We start from the raw sequence: 23491 nt of genomic DNA on the forward strand, positions 1-23491 counted from the left end.
CAGATAATACTCCTACCACCGAGCGACGATCGAATCATGCAAGCGATCGCTGTGAACTTCGCGGATCGAAACCTTACAATCTTGCGATTAGCACCGGTGGTAATACGCAAGTGACCATCAGATAATGATCCAGTTTGAGGGCGATGCATCCCGCTTGTTACGCACGTTCAGAAGAAAACTCCTGTACCTAATGCTGATTTCAATGTCTACTCGAACAATGTGCCGCCAATGATGAGACGATAGAAGCTGGAGAAACTTGTCAGTCGTACCATTATGGACACCGATGCCGCGTTTCCTCACCAAATGTTCGAACTAGTTATCAGAGCCTACCTTGATGTTCAGATTGCTCATCACGATGGCAATGTCATCTTCAGGAAGTCTCTTCTAGACTGCATCCATTTGGTTATAGAAAGTCTTCTGCTCCTATGTAACGGAAGTGTCTGTTGGTGCATTGTATCGCACTATTGAAATATTTCTCTTACTGGACCGCGATCTCCTAGCTGATCTGTCCAACAGTGGTTGCCGTAAACATTAATCCAGCATCGAACTTACGCTTATCTGCGTACAAAACACAATGCCGTGGGAGGAAGCAATTGCTCTCCGAAATCTCATCATTCAGCCCCAGAATGACGAGCTTGTAAAGCAGGAATTCTCGTTCATGTGGGAGATTAGTATCGTTACGTTGCGGTACGCACGTTGTCGAGGAACGTACGCACATTTCAAGAAGCCGGGAAACCGGTTTTGTGAATTTCTTACATAAAATTATTTGGGTGGACATTTGCTCCGTTTGTACCTAACAAGTAATGTTAGACTATTCACTTTATCGTGATATTAATCCTCAAAGGCATAAAATTTGCAATGAAGCGACAAATATCATCTATCATAACTTGGGGGTTACAGTCAATTACTAAGAATTATAGTACTATATATACTATTATCAACTTCATTCGAATATTATGGATCCTAAGCACCATGAATACAGTTGGTTAGCACATAGTATAAATCAGGTCATTAGTCCACCCTTCCTCACTGCGGGAAATGCCTATCTTGTCCTTAAAAAGGACACGGTGCAGGGCCCCGCAGATACAAAACCTTACTAACCCTCTGCAAATTCATAACTTCCATTACTAGTAGAAGGCTCAATACGCACCTCGAGACCAACAACATTCTGTCCGTGGAGCAGAAAGACTATCGAGTCGGGCCAAGGGGTCGCAAAGAGCAACTCATTATTGGCTCGGTAGTTGTAGCACAAGGCTGTCGTACGGAAAGTCGCGGTTCAAATCTCACTGATGACATTGGAATTTGTATCATGATTTGACGTCGCATGCCAGTCGACTCAGCTGTGAATGAGTACCTTAGTCAAATCCAGATAATAATCGCGGGTGAGCGCAATGCTGACCACATTGCCTCCTACAGGGTACTATTATCCTGTAGTGTACGTTACATGTTTCAATTGGATTATTTCGCCAACGATTTTTATTATTATTAGTTGTAGGACAAGCAACTAGAGACACCAGTAAGATTTGAACTGGGACCTTCTGTATGACAGCCTTGTGCTCTAGCCACTCAGCTACCCGGAGACGTGTAAAACTGGTGCTGAAATCGCATCTCGGGGAAGAATAAAGTAAGCGCGCTGAATGTATTCGCTATCCCTTCACTGGCTTATTATTATTATAGGTAGTTGTTTAGGATATGCGGGATCCACACCCACATGATGGTGGACCGGACTAAATGAGGAGCAACTTACTCCCACGGTTTCTAGTCCATGGATTCCTAGTTTGGAGCATAGCACCCCAAGCATTAAAAATAAAAAAAAAAATTTTATATTATTATATTTCGAAAATTTACCCATATCTGGTATATTTAATGTATGTTCACCACGAGCTATATATAAGTGAAACCATCGCGTAGCCAAATATTCTTACATCATCTAGATTCCGGTTTCCCGACTTGTTTTCAGTTGTACACAATATGTCATTCCATGTGTCTACATTCATTACACGGTAGACGCACACAGGTAATGTTTGAGGAGCTCAAAATTTGTTTTGGGTGAAATTCATCCAGTGTCATCAACTAGGGTTAAATAATTTCTCTTAAAGCTCCACAAATTGATTGCAATCATTATAATCTGAAACAAAAATAACTTGGAAGCAATTTCACCAATGAAACATAAGTTAGTATATTCTTGCCACTAAAAAATTCTACTAGGGGAAGAATGTCTTTTTACCTAAGAATGGTTTTTTAATTAGCATAACAATCACTGGTGCAGTGAATCGAATCTCCACATCTTGCGTTGAAGCATATTATCAGAAGCGATGAATTTAAACCCTTGGACAGGAATTATTGGAGACCACTTGCAGGGCCTTATTCATATTTACCTAAACCAATTGGCTGGGAAGGTAGGTAGGTATCAGTGGCCGCTCCGAGGAGCCCAATTAGCGCTTTGGTGCGCCGTTTTGATGCCACAAACTCCGAAGACCGTGACTGTTGTTATGGGAGTAGAGAGGCAGAGTCCAGCCGTCTCGGATCTTCAGAACCAGCCCGCAGCATTCACGAAGGAAAACAGCTCTCCGGCCGTGCAGCTAGAAATCTCTCTGAGGTCCCCAAAGAATGGTTTACCAAATGTCCGCAGCCTGACTCTAGCCAGAGCTGGGCAATCGCAGAGAAAGTGCATGAGGATTTCCCTTCCTTCTCCGCAGCTTCGGCAATGCGAGTTGTAGAGTACGCCGAGCCTAGTGGGATGGTCCCCTATGCGCCAGTGCCCCGTGCAGATCGCCGTAATCTTGAATGCATTTGCATGCGTCTGGCACAGGAGCTCTCGTGATCGGGCTATGTTATGAACGGGCCAAATTCTCCTTGACTTGGCACAGCTTGTAAGTCTTCGCCATCGCAGGCCCGCGGCTGCTAGGTAGTGCAAGTAGACTCGGCCCCCGACAGCCGCCAGCGGAACACGGACTGTATTCGCCGAAGGACTGCCAAGAGCAGAGCCTTGCCTGGCCAATCCGTCAGCCCGCTCATTCCCCTCTATGTTCCTATGCCCGGGAACCCAGAGGAGAGTGACCTTGAGCGTGCCACTCAGACGGTTGAGCGCGTCTCCGCACTGCCCCACCAGTCGGGAAGATGTCGTCGTTGAGTACAAGGTCTTGATGACCGCTTGGCTGCCGGTCAGAATGGCTATGTTACGCTTGGGGCTCGAATCACGCTCCAGCCATCGAAAGACTTCCAATATCGCCAGTACTTCCGCCTGAAATACACTGACGAAACCTGGGAGACCATACGACTTGGATACACCGTCTGTATTCGAGAAAACACCCGCGCCGACTCCATAGGCCATCTTTGATCCGTCCGTGAAGAATACTGTGTCATAGGCTTGCAACACGCCGCCGGTCTTCACCTGCCCTGGTTGGAAAGTCCACAGCAAAGTTTCTCGTGAAGTTCAGCTTACGTGTGACATAGTCCGTGGAGGATACCCAGATTTTCGGAGGTATTTCATCTAGGATGTTACTGTGGCCGTAGGACTTCGCTGTCCAGCATCCGGACTCACGTAGTCTGACGGCGCTGCACGCTGCAACATATTTAATGTGGAGGTGTAAGGAGAGGAGATGCAGGAGTACATTGAGAGCATCTGCCGGGCAGGACTGCAGAGCTCCAGTAGCACCTGCACACGCGCTTCTTTGAATCCTATTAAGCTTCGTTCTATTATATTTTTTCTTCAAAACCTGCCACCATACAATAGAGCCGTGCTTCAGGATCGGACGCATTACAGTGGTGTACATCCAGAGAGCCATCCTCGGCCTGAGACCCCTTTTCTTTGCAAACGTTCTCTTGCAGGCATAGAAAGCTATACAGTTCTTCTTAACCCTCAGTTCTATTTTCAACCTCCAATTTAGCTTAGGATCCAGGATTACACCCATATACTTTACATTAGAGGAAAGAACCAATCTTTGTTCCTTCAGACATGGTAGATGGAATTCAGGTATCCTTGGCTTGGTGGTGAATAGCATCAGTTGCGTTTTGGGTGGGTTTATGCTGAGTCCGCATTTTGCGGCCCACAGGCACACCTTTCGCAACGCTCCTTCCATGATGTCGCTTATAATGGACAGAAACATCCCTGATACTAATATCACCAAGTCATCGGCATTCGCCACCACCTTCACTCCGCTGCTGACCAATGTACGTAAAATTTTGTCCATTATTATTAACCCATTCCACACGGCGAGCGCACTGACGCGTCATGGAGTCCATTTCGAGACACTGAACCAAAATGGCTGCCGTGTTGAATGGGTTAACCAGAGCACCGGCGAGTTGGCGCCACCCTGGGGCGTGCCTCTGTTCACAGCTCTGGTCAAGTGGTTGCCTCCCAGATCCGACTGGATTATCCTGGTACTCAGCATGGATATAATCCAATGCGTGAGATACCCTCCAATCCAATACCGGTCAAGGCTGGCATTGGTACTGACGTTGTTAAGGGTTAAGGGTATACTGCTTGTACTGCAGCGACCGCTCAACCGTGCCAATTACCTCGTGGAGGGCGGTTTCTCTGGATTTTCCTTTGAGGAAAGCATGCTGGGACTTAGAGGAAGGCGTTCTCCCCATAATTATCCTTAAGTGAATGTCCAGGACGCGTTCTAGGGTCAGGCTGATTGGTCGAAAGTCCTTCGCGCACTCATGACCGCGCCTGCCCGCTTTCGGTATGAAAACCACTCGTGCTTCCAGGACTGCGGTACGTAGCCTAAAGAGATGCAGCTCCGGTAAATCTCAACAAGCCACAACACTTTCCTGCTGCTTCTGTAGCATGACTGGCATTATGCCATCTGGGCCTGGAGACTTGTATGCGGAGAAGCTGTTTATAGCCCAGCCGATCCTATTCTCGGTAATTACCGATTTGATCCTATCCTCAGTAATTACCTACCGTAACTATAAGCAACCTGGCAGCATACCGTGGTCCTCCCACGTTTGGCGTCATCCTTGCCAGGGCCACAGTTGAGGTGCATGCTTTGTCACAAGCTCATTGCACACGCTGCTTAAATGTGATGATACGATTCCCAATTTGAATACACTTCTGTTATTTCCTCCACAAGCGTCAGATCAGAGCTCTCTAACCAACCGTTAAGAGCACTGATCGCTTCGCATGAGTATAACTCAGCATCTTCAAAATCTTTTCGGCGTGGCTTCCTCCGGAACCGGAAGATTAAGAACATCGTTGCACATCATGTTTCACAGCAGTGGGCCCAGTACGTAGCCCTGTGGGACACCCGCAAAAACAACGTACAATTGTACTCCTGCGGTCCGTCATGGGTGTAAATAGCTGTTGACAATAACTGTGAGATAGGCGGGAATTCTAATCTTCACCAGAGATTCCCGTATTAGGTTCCAATTGGCCGAACTGAATTAAATTTTTCACGTCCACGTTCACGTCTATTGTAGTCTACTATCTCTAGCATTTTCCCCAGAGTGTTCAAAAGACATATAGGTCTGTAGGAGGTTGGCTCACCTGGAGGTTTACCAACCTTAGGCAGTGGTACTAACTTCTGTCGCTCCCATGTTGCAGGAAATATCCCCTCGGACATGCACGCTTCGAATAACTCCACGAACATGTCCTGAGCCGAGGCTTTGTTATCCCCTATTCTACCGTAGATCTCCAGCAGCTCATTACCGGTGACTGGCAATTCACATTCAGTCTGTCTGTCATACGCATTTTTCTCGGAAACGGTAATGCCGATTGACACCAAATTTTGCGGAAACAAGGAAACTGTGAACGCACACGCATGCAGTGAGTTACATCGCTCTACGTCGGATTTAAGGGTCTCCATACATGCAAAATAAGGTGTAAATTTTTTTCTCTAAACTAACCCAACTCAAAAATCTGAAAAAAAAAATCGGGAAGCTGCCACTATGGTGTCTAGGAGCCGAAATACACTCCATACCGATATCTACTCAAATACAGTTAATAATAGTATATTGCTATAAATTTTAGTAATTGATTGCAAAATCCCCCTTAAGTTCATCCTAAAATTATAAAATTTTGCAGTAATATAGGCTATAATATAAAACATGATCCTACCAAGTTTCGTGGAAGTCGCACTAAAGTTATCATAGGTCAAAATTGTCGCTTCTGTGCCAATTCTAAGATTTTGAATGTCCGTAGCAGGTAAAAGGGGATATTCTCACATAATATATACATATACTTTATGATAGAGAAATTATTAATTATGTATCGTTCGAGGAACGAGGATAGGATATCAAAATTCAAACCAAGTACAAACTTTTACAATTTCCATTTATTGACTCGTGCAACTTCCCATGATCAAATGCTAACACTGGACAATACAGAGATTGCACAATACTATGAAGGGAGTTGGGGAAAAATATTTTTTCAAATCATCCATGGGAAAATAACTTTGCTAAAAATTTATTTCCCCCATTTTGAACGCCTTTTGAGTTATTTATGTGTGAAAAAACGGCTGTTTGCTTCAAATTGCGGAGCGGAAGCTTTTTTTTCATTCTTGGTTTCTACAGTTCTATTCTGAGCATCTGAATCGCAAATCGTTTTCAGCTCATGAAAATGTTGTCTGCAAAATATCACCGCTGCTAATAAAAAGTCTCGTGATATGCACATTACAAAATATCTACAAATAATGACTTCTTACTAATGATCTTCCTTTAAAAATGTTTTGTTATTTTCATTCCACATTCTTTGACAAGAGAAATGAAAAACTGCCCACTCAAAAATATTCCTGACAGGCAGAATAAACTGGTTTCTTGTTAAGCGAAATTCCAAGTGAATTCGCAATGAATTTGACGTAGTTTCATAAATCAACAAATATGTAAAAGCAGGGGCTGCAGTGATAAATAGTTTCTAGCTCCTGTTATTTTCGAATCACATGTTATGAGGAAATTGTCTTCGGTAATTTAGGTATTTAGTTGCGATGTTGATTTGTAATTGCGGATTTTGAAAGTCGTCCTTGACTCAAATGCACTCAATTCACACTACAACAGTTGTCTGTGGCGAAAATTGTTTTGTGGGCGGCATACAAGATATTTTAAGAGTACAATGTATTAATAGAATTGCTCATAGATTTAAATTTAGCAGAAAATTGATGCCGCTCGAAAAATACGTGCATGCAAACACCCATTTTGAAGAAATGCAGCGCACAGTGTTTTGAAGGTTGGTAGGACTTTCTCTTTTGTTTATATTATTTATTTATAGTCGGTCAAGCTGTTCAAGTTTCGAATTTAAAATACCGACACACGAGGCAAATTTATACGTACGAGTATTTTCAACAAAATTCTGGAAACCATTTTCGGGCAGCGACATATGCTGCTTGTGTTGATGTTTGGAATGAGGGAACAAATCAATCGCTCACTATTCTAGCCTTATCCTTCTTCACTAAACCTAATCCACCAATGGGCTGTCGATACACAAGTTAATTTCATTAAAAACTTTCCACAAAGCTTGTATTATGGAAATGGTCCTTTATGTGACTATCTAACTGGCATATCTTCAAGGAGCCAGATGTTGTTGAAAACTGTGTACTACGAGAATTGGATACGACACGTATCGGAGAACAGTTACACTTTTAATATCATAATCATAATCTAAAATTGACTGAAATATGATCGTTAAAAAAGAAGAATTCGTTCCGTTAACGACCTGAAGTTGAAACTTTAAACGTGTTTTTCTCTAAATGATATTGAATCCGGTGATCAAAATAACTCGGAAACCATTGAACTGTTCTTTCTGAAATTTAGCAGGCTTATTCAGTATATAAATGTGCCGTGTTTAATCGTTCGATTTTTTTTTTCGATTAAAAATGGCCGCTTCACGACCCGAAAACAATCAGTTAGTAAAAAATCAAAACCTTAACTTTGACTATCCGTGATTTTTTGAAAAATGCTTACCTTTTTGAATTCTTCCAATAAACATCAGTTTTTACTGTTAATTAACTAAATCCATCGACATTTTTGGTTGAGTTCAGTTCGCCACAATTTTCATCATCATCAACGGTGCAACAACCGGTATCTGCCTTAATAAGGAACTCCAGACATCCCGGTTTTGCGCCGAAATCCACCAATCCGATATCCCTAAAAGCAGTCTGGCGTCCTGGCCTACGCCATCGCTCCATCTTAGGCAGGGTCTGCCATACGGATTAAGTGACCCGCCCACCGTAACTTATTGAGCCGGATTTTATCCACAACCCGAGGGTCATGGCATCGCTCATAGATTTCGTCATTGTGTAGGCTACGAAATCGTCGCCACAATTTTGGTCAACGTAAAGTTGTTTAATGTATGCAAGTTAAGATGATATAATGATCGTACACAAAAATTTCCTGCTTTTCTTAGGAAAAAATCGTGAAAATGAGCTATTTTTTACGCGATAAGTGACCTCTTTAGGGGCTCGTAGAATAAACAGACTCTCTCGCAAAATTTGCTTAAGGAGTTGAACTTGTTTGAATTCTTTTTCCTTTTTTTTATTGGCTGAAAAGACACTAAAACATTTTAAGATTCATAATCAATAACGGATTTGTATAAGAACAACTTAGAACTATTCTTAAAACTAATTTTTTCGGGAGCATCTCCCAAGAAGAAAGCCGCCTCTACCACCACTTACTTTCCGATGTAGCAAAGAGACACGACGCAGCGTTACAACAACCAAAAACACCTGGAGGTGCAGTATACGACGCAGGAAGGGCAATGTTATGGTTTACCGAGTCAAGTTAAAAAAATTGCATGTATCATATTATTGTAATTTCAAGAAATTAAATATTTTCAAACTTGAACACGTTTTTTTTTTTTCGAAATCAGCGAGCAGTAGAATTTTTATTTAATCGACTTGAAAATTAAACTGTAACTGCGGTTAAAAATTCTATACTAACGTTGTAAATATCCAGATGACCTTCAACACTTGCACTTGTATTTCCCTTTGGTAACCTATCCAAAAAAACATCTTAAATCCTGAAAACTTCAAGTAGCTAACGTGTTATTTCCTTCCCATTTAAATCTCATAAGAAATCTTATCGTCGAGACACTTCAATGATAATAATAATCGTTGGCTCAAGAATCCATATTGGATCAGGGCCTTGAAGTGTGCTAGAGCACTTCATTCAAGAGCAAAGCATTGCGTCTGCTCGAAATTATTACCCTGATTTGACTCACAGCTGAGTCGATCTGTATCTGAAAACCAGTCACTACAAAAACCCCTCTGCCACCAGTGAAATTTAAACCGCTACCTTTCGCTACAATAGCCCAACCACTTGAGCCATCCAGACGAGACAGCGCTTAATTCGACCACACTGAGTAACCCGCCTGAGAATATCGATAAGCATTAGGCTCCCATCAAAAATATTCTTTTTCCCTGGTGCTAAATAGGTCGTCGACCACGTCCCGGAGGATTTGACTGACTGCCGAATCGTGAAAGCGGATCGATTGAGGGAAGAGATTGCATGTTGAGTTGGCCGTTATGAGGTATGGTAAGGGTCACGTGACCGAATTCCAATACCGCGCAAAATCCGGGAAGTTCAACGTAATGTGCACCATAGCAAACATAAATTTAATATTGCGCAGGAAAACGAAAGTTGCCACAAAAGGCAATAATTTCTGAAGTGTTTATCGTCGTCACGAAAGAACTTGCATACGGTCGCAACCGTTTCGATGGTTCTGTGAAGGACGCTAACGGTCGACCCCTCATCCAGCTGAAGAGGTGAAAGGAACACTTTACCTCGGTCTTTAGCCGGATCACATCCAGTGAAGTTCCACCTCCTGTGGATAAAATGGTTAGTCACCACAACATGCGGATACGGATTGTTCCTCCTAGCAGAAGAGAAATCATTTCGGCCATTAATGCACTCAAACGAAGTACAGCTGCTGGGCTTGATAATTTCCCCGCAGAGTTATTTATCGCTGTAACTGAAGCTTCTCCAGATCTGGTTCTTCCACTTTTACGGAAATGCTGGGAATTCGAGACCGTTCCCAAAGAGTGGAAAAAGGGGATGGTTGTTAAAATTTGCAAATAGGGCACTCGTGCTGACTGCGACGATTGGAGATGTACTTGCGTACACTCTGCCGTCACAAAGATAATGGCTAAAATAACCCAGGAACAAATCAAAGAACATCTCAAAACTTGACCGATAGAGAGCAACAAAACAATACAAAGAAGTCCTACGAAATTGAATGCTCCCGTAGATTAAAGAATGATCCCTGAATGGGGAATCATTCCTTTTTACGCAAGCTGAAGCTTCTTGCCATAGCCCTGTTTTTAAAAGTATATTTGAGATATTGGTTTTACCAGGCTATACTCTGGAAATGAACCCAAACGAAAACGTTTGGGAGCTGATGAAGAAGGAAGCGGTTATCACAATCAAAGTACAGGGGGTCGTTGAGTGCAGTGCACCACTATGGTTTGAATGCTATAAGGCTATTCCTCTCTCCACCTTATAGAGACACACGATACTTGCAATATAGGGATATTTACATGTTTACACCTAACCACTTTAAATCAATCTATGGTGTAGTCATAATTTTCAGGGTTTGGCGAAGATCCCGAGGATTTGACTATGCCGGATTGTATTGTGGTATATAAATATATATAATTGCCATTCACCCCTTCATGTCCGGCTGGCTCAAGTGATTAGAGTAGCGAAAGGTCGCGGTTCAAATCTTACCAGTGGCAGAAGGATTTGTTTTCGTGACTGGATATCGAATATCACCGTAAAATGCCCCTGGCACGACCTACTTATCGACTATCTTGAGAGAGTGGTGCATGCCATAGCTAGCTAGTGGTGCGTACCATAGCGAGCAATGCAATAATAATAATATCTATCTGGATTACCTATCCGGAAACTTCATTAGCACCCATGTATACCTATATAGATACATGTCCGCCTGGAGTAATTGATATTGATTTACAGATGACCCAAAAACTTATAATAAAATGTTTCTTTGTGACCCCCCATTCATATTAGCTGACTTTGTTGTGGTATTGGTGAATTGATATGGTATTATGACGTCATACACCTTGTAGAATGCACGAAATGCACAGCAAAAAAGTTTCACTCTCTATAACTTTGTTAATAATAGTTGGAATTTTGCACAGACGGCGGACACACATTGTAATTCCACAAAACACAAGGCAAGAAGCAACAACACGCCGCGTCATCAGAAAAACTTCTGCTGAAAATTAAGGCGGACACGAACGATGGAGCACCAAAAGGAAAGGTGGGGGACGAAGGAGGACCAGACCGCCAGCTCTGCTTATTAAGCCGACGGAAGGCGAGACCTTTGCGGAAGTCCTCAGTGAAATCCCTTATAAGATCAAGCCCGAAGGTTGCGGAGTAGAAGTGTCTTTCATTCGAAAAACAAAAGGTGGTGGAGTTCTAGTCGAATTAGGCCCGAGAATAACAAATGAAGGGACGCGACGAACCCACGTGCTCTCTCGAAACCTTGACTATGGAAAAGAATCAAGTAGAAGAAACCATCAAACGCGAATTTACAGCGATAACCAATGTCCGGATTGGTATCACCTCTGCGCCTTCCCTAGGCCAAAAAGTCACTGTGGTTCACTGTGGTAGAAGTTGCAGAGCAATACGCGAGGAAGCTTCTAAACAGCGGGAAAATCAGAATTGATTGTATACGAATCTGGGTCGTCCCAAGCTAATGTTATAGATCTTTGGATTATGGGCACACGTCTGCAACCTGTCGGGGATCTGACAAAGGACAACATACCGCAAATGCGCTCAGGCAGGCTATAAAGGGAACACCTGCAAGGAAAAGGAGCGCGTCTGATAAGAACGTTGCTCACACTGCGGGTTCGGGGTGGTATTCAGAGCAAAACTAGAAAACGCTAGGACGCAGTCAACATGATTCGCATCCTATAAATCAATATGCACCGGAACGCAACCACTCACGCGTTGCTAATGCAGTTCACTGCGTAGATCAACGCAGTTTTAGTGCTCATCACTGAGGAGTACCGAAACAAGGACCAAACTTCATGTCATCCACCTGAGAGTTCTTGCTCCAAGGCCGAGGGGACGGCTTTGTCTGAATTGGATGTTTAGGGGTAACGTTTTTCAGTACCTATCTAACACTGAGTGACACAATGCCGGACTTTCGACGCAGGATTGACACTCTCTCTCTATCTTGGGCACAGAAGGGCGCATCCTGGTCTGAAGGGACTCGACAAGCGAAGAGTCATCAGACTCTGCCGCATAACACAACGTCTAAACGACCGGAAGGAGACATGTACCATAATGACAGAGTACCGATCAGCCAAAAGGACACTCCGTAGTGCAATAAACAGGAGCAGTGTGGGCTCGAAAAATCGGGACTCTGCGGAAACTCTGTTCACTTAAGGCCGAGCAGATGAACCGCATTGTGCGGGAACTATTCCCTCTGCACCCCGTATGGGATGATGACGTCGGCGCGAAAAATGAAAAAATGTTGAAACAGGTAACCTTCTCTATGAAAAACAAGAAACACCAGGACTTGATGGTATTCCAACAGAGGTATATAAACTGGTATTCCAACATCGGTCAGACCTACTGCTCGGCGCATTCAACTCTTACCTGAAAGAAGGCATTTTCCGCTCTCGTTGGAGAGTGGTTAGGTTTGCGCTGATCAGCAAAGGGAAAGGCGACCATGAGTTACCGTCTTCATACCGGCCACTTTATATGTTTGTAACTGCTGGGAAAGTGCTCGAAAAGCTCATCGGAAGTAGACTCGCAGGAGCGATATTCTCTGCCAGAGACGTATCCCCACGTCCGTTAGGTTTTAGAACAGGGAGATCTACAGTTGATGCTGTCATGTAAGTCGTGGATGCCGTTCGTCGAGCGGAGGCACATATCCATCGAGCTCGACGGGTGGTGCTCCTCGTAACGCTTGACGTCAGAAATGCCTTTAATTCCGTAAGATGGAAAGACATTCTAGGCACACTAGACAGTACTTTCCTCGTGCCGAACTATCTCTTACGGATATTGAGAGACTATCTGAAGAAGCACTCCCTGCTCTTTGAAATGCTACATGGACGGAGGTTACGTCGGGGGTAGCGGAGGGATCGATCCTAAGGTTAGAACCCCTGTGGAACCCTTCCTATGATAGTCTACTTAAACTCGACATGCCACAAGAGTCGCCCCTGGTTAGTTATGCAGAGGATGTTGCGGCGCTTGTTTGCTGAACGCGCTGTCGAACAGGCGTAAAGCAGACTTGGCATATTGATCGGCGAGTAAGCGGAAGGATGACTGCCCATGACTTCAACCTTGCACTGGAGAAACCCAAAGTAGTCACCCTGACTAAAAAGAGAATTCCGATCCTGCGTCCCATATCATTCGGTGAGTCGATAATCGAGTCAAACCCATCGGTAAAGTACGTTGGACTGACTCATGACTCAAATATGAGCTTTTTAAAGCAGACAAAAGTAGTAGCGAATAAAGCTGCAGTTGGAGTTTCAGTCTTAAGGGGGTCATCCGGTGTGAATTTATACACCCATCTCCAAAAAAAGGTGTATTTCTGCTGCCGCGCTAGAAGGCGCTGCGATCATTTTAGAGAAAAAAGTAAACAGCATTTTAACGTACAGACTTAACTACAGTCCGCAAACGATTATTAAAAGATATTAAAAGCTAAATTTTTGGTTCCGTGTTTTTTTCGTGAATTTTAGTGTTTTTTCACGGCTTCTTCAATGAATAAAAAAAAAACTGCTGAATGAATCGCAATTATCCTAGTTTACGGACCGTAGAAATATGTTCTGAATAAGTCGTGAAAATTTCAAAGAATTTGGTTGGATAGATTTTGGGCTATGGTGGCAGCCGATTTTCAACATGCAGTTTCGAGAAAAACGCATTTAAAAAATAGAATGCGACTTTTAGCCATAAAAACTTAACTGACCATTAATATGTTATACCTAGTCCATAAACCTTAGGTTTCTTGAAGAGACACATGTACAGCCTTGGCTTCAATTCTTGTCCTCTTAGCGAAGTCATTCGAACATCATTTGGACCGATAAATATAAGCTTTATTACGGCGATCGACATAAATCTGGCATGTGACTTATCTCGTGTTTAACACTGTAATTTCCGAACGACTCCGAATATCAAAAAATCACTTTGCCCATACATTCTACACTACAGCTAGATACAATTGATGCCAAAAAAAAATTCTATTCCGCAGATCCGACACACGGGATGACCCCCTTAAGTAGACGAATGGCAAACATTGGGGGTCCTACGCCTAACAGGCGTGTGATGAGTTAAACGCAGTCTATCTTGCTCTACGGCGCAGAGATATGGGCTGACGTTCTTGGCAAGGGGATATATCGTGAGCGTCTCGCACAACTACAGAGACGGGAAGCTTTGCGGGTGGCGTCTACGTACCGCACTCTCTCTGACCAGGTCGTAATGGTGAGTGCGGAAGTGATCCCCGTTGCCCTTCTTGCTAAGGAACGTCAAGCCATATACAAGAGCAGGGGAGAAGAACCAAGGGAGGTGGGCTCGCACCCTAAATGAGTGGAAACTCTCTTGGCAAAATGAAACTAGAGGCGGATGCATTGCGCGGCTCATTGGCAACTTAGGTGCGTGGCTGAATCAGAAACATGGCAAAATTGACTATTTCCTTACCAAGTTCTTAAGTGGGCATGAAGGTTTTCAGTCTTGCCTGCACAAGATTGGAAAGGCACGATCTCCTGATTGTTTGTTTAGCAATGAAGTTGTGGGCCACGCCCATCACCCCTTTTTTTTTTGTGGACAAGGTGGGATGGGATTCGTCAGCAGCTCTATTTAAACGTAGGGTATCTCTCTCCAGACAAACTTGTCGAGGAGATGCTGAGGCGCGCTGACAGGTGGATCGTGTTGGGCGTTACGTTGGGGTCCTTCTCGTTGCAAAGAAGATGGAACTCGACCGGTAGAGAAGCCGGATGACAGGGGGTTCCTTGAACTGACAGTTCCCTTCTTCTTCTTCTCCCCTCCCATTGGCGGGAGAGGGGGAGGTGTTTAGTTGGCAGTCCGACTACGTACCGTTGCCTGAGTCCAAAACTCTGTGCTTAAATACATTCACTTACTCCCAAAAAAAATATGCCATATTGCCAATCGCTCCGACAATCATGCGATCTCTGATCACCGCGACAGATCGCTTTCTGTGCGCCAAACCCTTCAACAGATGAATAAATTTCTGAATGTCATGGCCGACTGTGATCCTTTCAGTCCTGGGGTGCGCTCATTTGAGAAATGTCTATCCTTCCGCCATAGAACTCCTCGATTGGCCAGCGTGATCATTCAATTTCAACATACTTGAAAAGTTTTAAAGGTAGCTGACTCGCCTTAAGGCAGTTGAAAGGGGATCTTGTAGTGTACCTGCCAATTTGTACACTTGCATCCAATATTTTAGCAAATAATGAGAATTTTCAGGTATGCCACCCTTTTGTGGTTGTTTCTATTTGGCACCGATGCGGACCAATAGTCTTCTACTTAATGATTATAAAGTTATCCGTAAAAAAGCTTTATTTTAAACCATCCCTCTGGAATGGGGGAAGAAACAAAATCCGTGTTTACTAATTTTTTTCTGTTTTTCAATGCAATCAGTGTTAATAAATATTATATAATTAGCATATGAAAGTCTTGAAGTTATCATAATTGGTTACTTATACAAATCTTCTCTTTTGTTGCATTGCAGATGCCTGCCTTCGTTGCCAAGCAGAGAACAAACGTGAAGTCCTTGGCCGTCAGGATTGCGTAGTTGTTTGGGGTGAATGCAATCATTCCTTCCACCATTGCTGCATGTCACTCTGGGTCAAGCAGAACAATCGTTGTCCACTGTGCCAACAAGAGTGGTCCATCCAGCGCATGGGTAAATAGAGGAGCTGCCGCAAAAGCCAGTCAAATAGCGAGAAAGAAAGTTAATAAATCCAATTCGTGTTTGAACTAAATCTGCAGAGAATATTTTCCATTCTAATGAAGTTTTGAATAAATTTTGGAAACCAATGAGGAATGTTTAATTTCTTGGAGACACACATGGGTGTGCAGATCCCTTCATTTCTACGTACTAGCAAACATGTTATCAGTAAGATATTGAGTGCTTTCCCATCGTAGCGCGGAAAAAATTTTATCTTATCTGTAACGAGGCCAAAAAATGTCGGTAGTGCACAAATTTGGAACTATCGCAAGCCTGCGAAACGTGATGATTCCACTCGGAATTTTCCCTATTTGCTTTGGGCCGTGCTTTTCATATGAAAAATTCCATGGATAATTCTCGAGACGTTCCACTCAGTGATTAGCACGAGATTTTCGGGAATGCAAATTAGTTTTGTGCTGCGTATTACCAAGGTAAAAATTCGTGATGGGGTGGATAAAAAAATATGTCGCTGCCCCGGGTGAGGATCGAACTCACGACCTTAAGATTATGAGACTTACGCGCTGCCTACTGCGCTACCGAGGCGGCCAATATTCGTAAGAATAAGAACGTAGAAAATTTGCATTCGGTTCTCACTGAAAATTATTTTGAAAAAAAATCAATTTGAGAAAATTTCTTCTACAAAAAAAACTCGGTGGTAGGTTGCAAATGTATTGGCGGCCGACGCTGCATTGGACCTAACTGTAACCAAATATATGTAATTAAAGAGAGAAACAGGAAAAGCAGACAAATTAGAAGCCAGTTAACAGGACGCTTCAGGTGCGAAGGGTTTTGTGTTTTAAGGCTATAGTAGTAGTGTTTAGTGTTCAAAAATGCATGTACAATTTAGGCCACTTAAATGAACACTCACAAAGCAAATTCGAGTTATGTATACGTCATCAGATGACAACGTAACTAAAAAACTTAGCCAGATAAATTCCAACCTAAGTAATAGAAATAATATCTAGAAATTCCAAAACAACAAAATTCATTTGCAAACTAGAAATTGGACACCTGTCTAATGTCTAGACACAATGTCAGCATTTTTGATTTCATCAAATTACAAAAATGCAAATGTACACCGGTAAGTTGCATCAGCATAATTAGAATATATAAAGCACGTAAACGTAACACTCGCCCCATTGAAGTTGTACTCTCATTAGCTGAAACTCTGTCCGAGCCTTTTTTTGAATAAACTATAATTAGTCCACAGATTGTTTAGTTCTTTTTAAGGTTTTGTGTAAAATAAAACCTTTTTAAAATCAATTCAATGTCTGTCTGTCTGTCAAACGCATTTTTCTCCAAAACGGCTAAACCGATCCGAACGAAATTTGGTGGACAGATGGGAACTATGAAATCCCACGCATACAGCGAGTGGCATAAATTTAGGTGGAGTTTAAAGGGGGCTCATACATGTAAAGAGGGGATTCAAAAATTTTTTTTCACCGAATATAGTTGTGTAGGGTGACAAATGAAAGGTCTCTATTGGTACTTTCCGAAACTGACATTAGTTTTGGTATAAATTGCAAAATGCGTGAGTAAGGAGTCAAAATGTACGCACTTGATGTGAGACAGGACTCATTTTCGGAAACTACCCAACCTAAAAATCCGGGGTGCGCCTAGATGAAATCTAGGCCTCAAAATATGTCCCATTCGGATATCTGCTCAAATAAACCTACTAATAGTATATTACTACTTTTTAGAAATTTACTGAAAAACCCCCCTTAAATTCATCCTAGGATGTATTAAAAAAGAGCTTGCATGTGGTCGTAAATCTTAAGGTTCCTCCTCTTGTGGATGAAATGGCTAGTCACCGTAACATGCAGATATGGATTGTTCCTTCAAGCAGAGGAGAAATCATTTCGGCCATCAATGCACTCAAACGGAGTAACGTTGGACTTGATGCGACAATGCTGGATTCGAGAGTCTCAAATTATATATTCTCATTCCAGACAAAAAACAATGGATTTTCTCCTGTTCCACAATAGTGCAATTTTTGCGATGTTTCTCTTACCAGTGTACATTTTATACATTGGCTACAATATGAAGCTGTAATGGCGCGTGGTCAAAGGGTAGTATAGGTCCCAGGGCGAAACGTGGATTGGAACTCACTATGGAGCATAAAACCTGGGAAACACCAACAGCTCTACTACCAAACCCTATCTCCACCTCCACGTGGTGACCGCTGGGAGCTCTCTTTTAACGAAAAGCTGCAGACGGAGAAGGATGAAGGCGAGTCTCCTGCGCCTAAAAACGTGACAAATTGTACCAACTGGTCCTCCTCGAGGCAATAGAACGAACCCTCAAAGCCGGTCCCAGATATGATATCAAAATCAGACTTGGGGATTTTAATGGCCAAGTAGGGAAGGAGCCCGTATTCAGGTGATACGTTGGCTCCCATAGCCTATACGAAAATACAAATGAAACGAACTGCGGATTATTCAATTAGCAGGGTCCCACGAAATGGTTATTGGAAGTACCTGGTTTGCGCGGAAAGCGGTCCACAAACATACGTGGGCCTCTCCAGACGGAACCACTTTCAACCAAATTGACCACGTGTTGATCGAATGCCGCCACCTTTCAGCCGTGATGAATGTCAGAACATATAGGGGGTCAATATAGACTCGGATCACTATCTCGTTGGCATGGTGCTCCGAGCTCGAATAACAATACCACCTTTGAATCCCCTCTGACAATCAGGTGAGAGCTAACATTGAAGCCATCCACAAAACAGCCCTCCGCGACACCTATAAGAGGGAAATGGATGCCGCAATAACCGCCTTCAACACCTGGAGATGAAGCATCAACAAATGATCTTCACAACCACCTGAAGAACGTTATCATTGATACGGCCACAAACATGCTTGGCCCCAGCCGCAAAAGGAGTCAGAACGGCTGGTTTGACGATGAACGTAAGCTAGCAACGGAACGGAAAAATGCCGCATACCGAGTAATGTTGCATTCTCAAAGAACGCGGGCACGCGCTGAGACTTATCACGAACTCCGACGAGCGGAGAAGGAGCGGAAAAAGAAAGCCTGGGAAAACCAACAAGTCTGTGAACTAGAAAAGTACAGGGAGCAACCGCACCAGGCGCGCAAGTTTTACCAACAAGTCAGCAGGATGAAGCCTTATACACCCCGATGCTCATTCTGCCGAGACAAAGAGGGAAATCTGATTTCCGACAGAATGGGCATATTGGAGGGATGGGTTGAGTACTTTGATGAGCTACTGAACAACCAAAACATCGGCGAGTTGGAGGTCCCGCCAACTGAAGACGACGGACAAATACTGCCACCACCAAGTACAGAAGAAACAGTCCGTGCAATTCATCGGCTAAAAAATCATAAGTCGCCAGGAGCCGATGGAATTACAGTCGAATTGGTTAAATATGGAGGCGACCAGTTACACCAAGTGGTTCACCAACTTCAGCTCAAGGTATGGGACAGCGAATCAATGCCTGACGATTGGCAACGAGGCATTATCTGTCTCATACATAAAAAGGGAGATATCACACAGTGCAGCAATTATAGAGGTATCACGTTGCTGAGTACCATCTATAAGATATTCTCCACTATCTTGCTAGGCCGGATAGCCCCATACGCTCAGAACATCATTGGCCCATACCAAAGAGGCTTCACTCCAGGCAAATCAGATTTTCTCTCTGCGGCAAGCGATGGAAAAACTGTTGGAATATGGACATCAGTTGCACCATCTATTCATCGACTTTAAAGCCGCCTATGATAACATAGCCAAGGTAAAATTGTACACGGCCATGAGAGAATTTGGTATCCCGACGAAATTAATAAGACTGACTAGGCTGACCCTGACCAATGTGCGAGGCTAGATAAAAGCAGCAGGACCACTCTCAAGACCATTCGACATCAACAACAAGGGGATGCCCTATCATATGTTCTCTTTAACCTGGTCCTCGAGAAAGTGATCCGTGATGCTGATGTAAATGCAAGAGGTACTATCCTCTTTAAGTCCACCCAACTACTGGCCTATACTGACGATATCGACATCATGGTAAGAACGACCCGAGACGTACAAACTGCCTTCATCCAGATCGAGCACATCTTGTCACACGTGCCACAAGATCTTGGGCTGCACATCAATGAAGGCAAGACAAAATATATGGTGGCAACGTCAGCACCGTAGACGAACCAACCAACAACACCAAACCGCACTGGTCAAACAGGAAGGATAAGGATAGGAGAATACAACTTTGAGACCGTTGACAATTTCTCCTACTTAGGGTCGAAAATCACAACCGATAACAACTATGATGATGAAATCCGCGCACGGTTGTTGTTAGCCAACAGAGCCTATTTCAGCTTACAAAAACTGTTCCGCTCGAAACGTCTCACCATAGGGTCAAAGCTCTTACTATACAAGACTATTATCTTGCTAGCCCTCATGTATTCGTCGGAAACTTGGCCTCTTAGCAAGAAAAATTGCGAACTCTTGGCAGCGTTCGAGAGAAGAATCCTCCGAAGAATTTTTGGCCCTCTACATGAGGGTGACGACTCCGTAGCCTACACAATGACGAAATCTATGAGCGATACCATGACTGTCTCATTTTGGATAAAATCCGGCTCCATAGGTTACGGTGGGGGGTCACTTAATCCGTATGGATGAGGATGATCCCACCCGGAAAGTCTATAAAAGCAATATCTATGGTAGAAAAAGAAGACGAGGCAGGCCCTGCTTAAGATGGAGCGATGGCATAGGCCAAAACGCCGGCTTTTGGGGATATCGAATTGGTGGACCTGGGCGCAAAACTGGGATGTGTGGAGTTCCTTATTAAGGCAGGCCTAGACCGGATACCGGTTGTTGCGCCGTTGATGATGATGATGATTCCAGGATATTGTACGTTTTTGCAGGTAAATTTCGAGATTAGTGGTTTGCTACAATTGTTATGGTTGCTATCAATATATTATGTAGATATTTGCGTGATTCTTCTAGTTAGAGATCCTCAAAATGTTCAAGTGGGCAGCATCTGTCTCTTCAGTTGTCTTTCGCGAGCAAATATAGAGAACCCAGCTGTAGTGTCTGTAGCTTCGTAGCATGTGGATTATTTATAATTCGCCTTTGTCCTACGAACCGCTAAAGAGAAGAGCCATTTGCTTTTACACAGTCTTTCTCATTTTCTTGCTATTAAGCAAGTAGCAACAGAATAAGTAGCCTATTTTCCTTCTTTTAAATTCCTATTTCCTATGCCGACAAGATTGGCACGACAGAAGAACTGGAGTCAAAGGTCCGGGCTCTGGAAAAGGCATTCGAAGCCGGCTTTATAGTCTTATGCTCTGCTAAATATGGCAAGAAGACACTGCCCCCGTGCTGGAATGAAGATTTCTCCAGCCTCTAGAAACCGACCAGGGAGATCCTTAACATCTGGTACATCATCTTCATCAAAACTAATAAGAGGCGACCCTAGTTGAATTATTGCCAAATTATTAAAGACACCAGTAAATCTGGGAGGCTTACTAAGATTCTGTCCAAGGAGCATAGGAGCCCATCCTTTCTTCTCGGTCATGAGTCCGCGAAGAACTTTCAACCTCACCTCTTTCATGTTGAAGACGTTGGAGCCACCTTGGTCATCCATTTCAAGATGATTATGGAAAGAACGCCTTTCTCTAAGTCCCAGCACGCCTTAAGGGCAAACCTACAGAAGCCTACCTACAATTGAGTAACCAGGCAGTATACTTTAGCTTCCTTTGGAGTTTGGAGGGGTATCAAACGCATTGGAAAATGTCCATGCTAACAACCAGGATAATCCAGTTGGATCTGGGAAGTAGCGACTTGACCAGCTCTATGAGCAGAGATGCTCTGGCTGATAGTGATGGACGGGATTTTACGATTTGGTGATATTGATGTCAGGGCCTATGGGCCGCAAGATGCGGACTCGGCATAAATCCAACCAAAACGGAACTGGTGCTATTCACCATCAAAACAGGGGTACATGAATTCCACCTTCCGCGGCTTAATGAACAAAGATTGATTCTTACCCCAAATGTAAAGTATCTGGGTGGAGATTGGAGATTGAACATAGAATTGCGGATTAAAAAAGACTGTATAGATTTCTATACCTGCAAGAGGAAAGAAGAAATGGGGTCTGCGGGCGAGGATGGTTCTTTGGATGTACACAGTTGTTGTACATCCCACCCTAACGTACGGCTCTACTGTAGGTGGCAATCTTTGAGCAAAAAGTACAAAGAGAACGAAGCTTAATAGGATTCAAAGAACCGCGTGTGTAGGTACCACCGGAGCTCTGCAGTCCCGCCCGATCGATGCCCTCAATGTACTCTTACACCACCTCACCCTAGAACTCCACGTTAAATGCGTTGTAGCGTGTAGTGCTGTTTGACTACGTAAGTCCGGATGTTGGACAGCGAAGGCCTACAGCCATAGTAACGTCTTAGGCAAAGTATCTCGGGAAATCTGGGCATTCCCTACGGACTACGCTACACGCAGGCCAAACTTTGCTGTGGAATTTCCAGCCAGGGCAGAATGGAAGATGGGCGGTGTGTCGCAAGGCTAGGACACAGTATTCTTCGCCGATGGATCAATGATGGTCTGTGGAGTCGGTGCGGGAAGTTTCTCGGATACACACAGTGTCTGTGAACATAACTTCTAATGATTGAAGTGGAGTGATTAAATTTGTTTCTAGATGCCGAGTTGGCTTACTATTAACTTTAGTTAGTCATTTTCTCTCTGTAAACATTTAAAGTGGGTATTATCGATATACATTATAATGGGATATTCTAATGTATGGACGACTGCATGGTTTGCGAAATTATTTACGTGATAGAAGTGCAGAGAGTTAAGATTCCAACTTAAAAAACTTGTAGCATCCTTCATTTTTATGGCCTGAGGGAATCCCAAATATTGTGGCTCCGGAATATTTGAGGCAACAAGGAAAATATCAATTGAGGATTTGATCCGTCGTGGATCTCCTCTCTTTCGATCGTGCTAGTTGAATGTCGAGTTTTATGGCTCCACGTGCGCGATCGAATTGGTATTTTTTTATTTTCAGTTTTAGTTCGCGTGTGTTTTTCGTTAGGCTATCGTGATATTCCCTATTGTGTTTTTCAGGTTCCGCTGCGATCCCACGTATCGGTTAAATGGCAAGTGAGAGACTGAAGTGCCCGAGAACCATTGAACAGATTTATCTCTACCGTCGAGTTTACTAAACAGTAAACAGTAAAACTACAGGAATGGCAAAATGTGTCTTGTGAACCTGGGCTCAACAAATTTTGATGAACGGATTGAAAATTATAGCATTCAACAATTCCCAGCTTCTTTCTGACTGAAACCAAATTCGGTTATGTATTTAACTGCCATACATGTCAGCTTCAAAATAATTGTTATTAAATTTTAGATTTGGCACTACCCTCGACAAACTAGGAAGTTCTAGGTAGTCAGAAAGACGGAAGGTGCTACTTCTAAATATTGGGCAAGTTGAAATCTTAATTTTTAGCAATTCTAAACATTATAGAATTTAAATTTTTTTAGAACTCAGAACAATCCCTAGTAGATGCCTCGGTAGCGCAGTAGGTAGCGCGTAAGTCTCATAATCTTAAGGTCGTGAGTTCGATCCTCACCCGGGGCATTTCTTT

At 43.3% G+C, this 23491-nt stretch overlaps 1 protein-coding gene, 1 long non-coding RNA gene and 2 other non-coding genes across 5 annotated transcripts in view; 2 read left to right on the forward strand and 2 right to left on the reverse strand.

Annotated features, from left to right (window-relative positions):
• LOC119661207 (RING-box protein 2) overlaps positions 1 to 15963 on the forward strand; it is a 233222-nt gene extending 217259 nt beyond the window's left edge. Inside the window, exon 2 of the mRNA XM_038070431.1 lies at positions 15656 to 15963. Within this exon, the coding sequence (XP_037926359.1) occupies positions 15656 to 15837 (182 nt within the window). The 3' untranslated portion in view covers positions 15838 to 15963. The remainder of the gene's footprint in view (positions 1 to 15655) is intronic.
• The window catches only part of LOC119661208, a 112211-nt gene that overhangs the window by 88231 nt on the left and 489 nt on the right, over positions 1 to 23491 (reverse strand). The gene's annotated exons all lie outside the window — the stretch shown is intronic.
• Trnam-cau lies at positions 16345 to 16417 on the reverse strand. Its single transcript has one exon. It is a non-coding gene; the product is annotated as a tRNA-Met (tRNA).
• On the forward strand, positions 23412 to 23484 carry Trnam-cau. Its single transcript has one exon. It is a non-coding gene; the product is annotated as a tRNA-Met (tRNA).

This window comes from Hermetia illucens, chromosome 1 (genome assembly GCF_905115235.1).
Source record: "Hermetia illucens chromosome 1, iHerIll2.2.curated.20191125, whole genome shotgun sequence".
Taxonomy (NCBI): domain Eukaryota; kingdom Metazoa; phylum Arthropoda; class Insecta; order Diptera; family Stratiomyidae; genus Hermetia; species Hermetia illucens.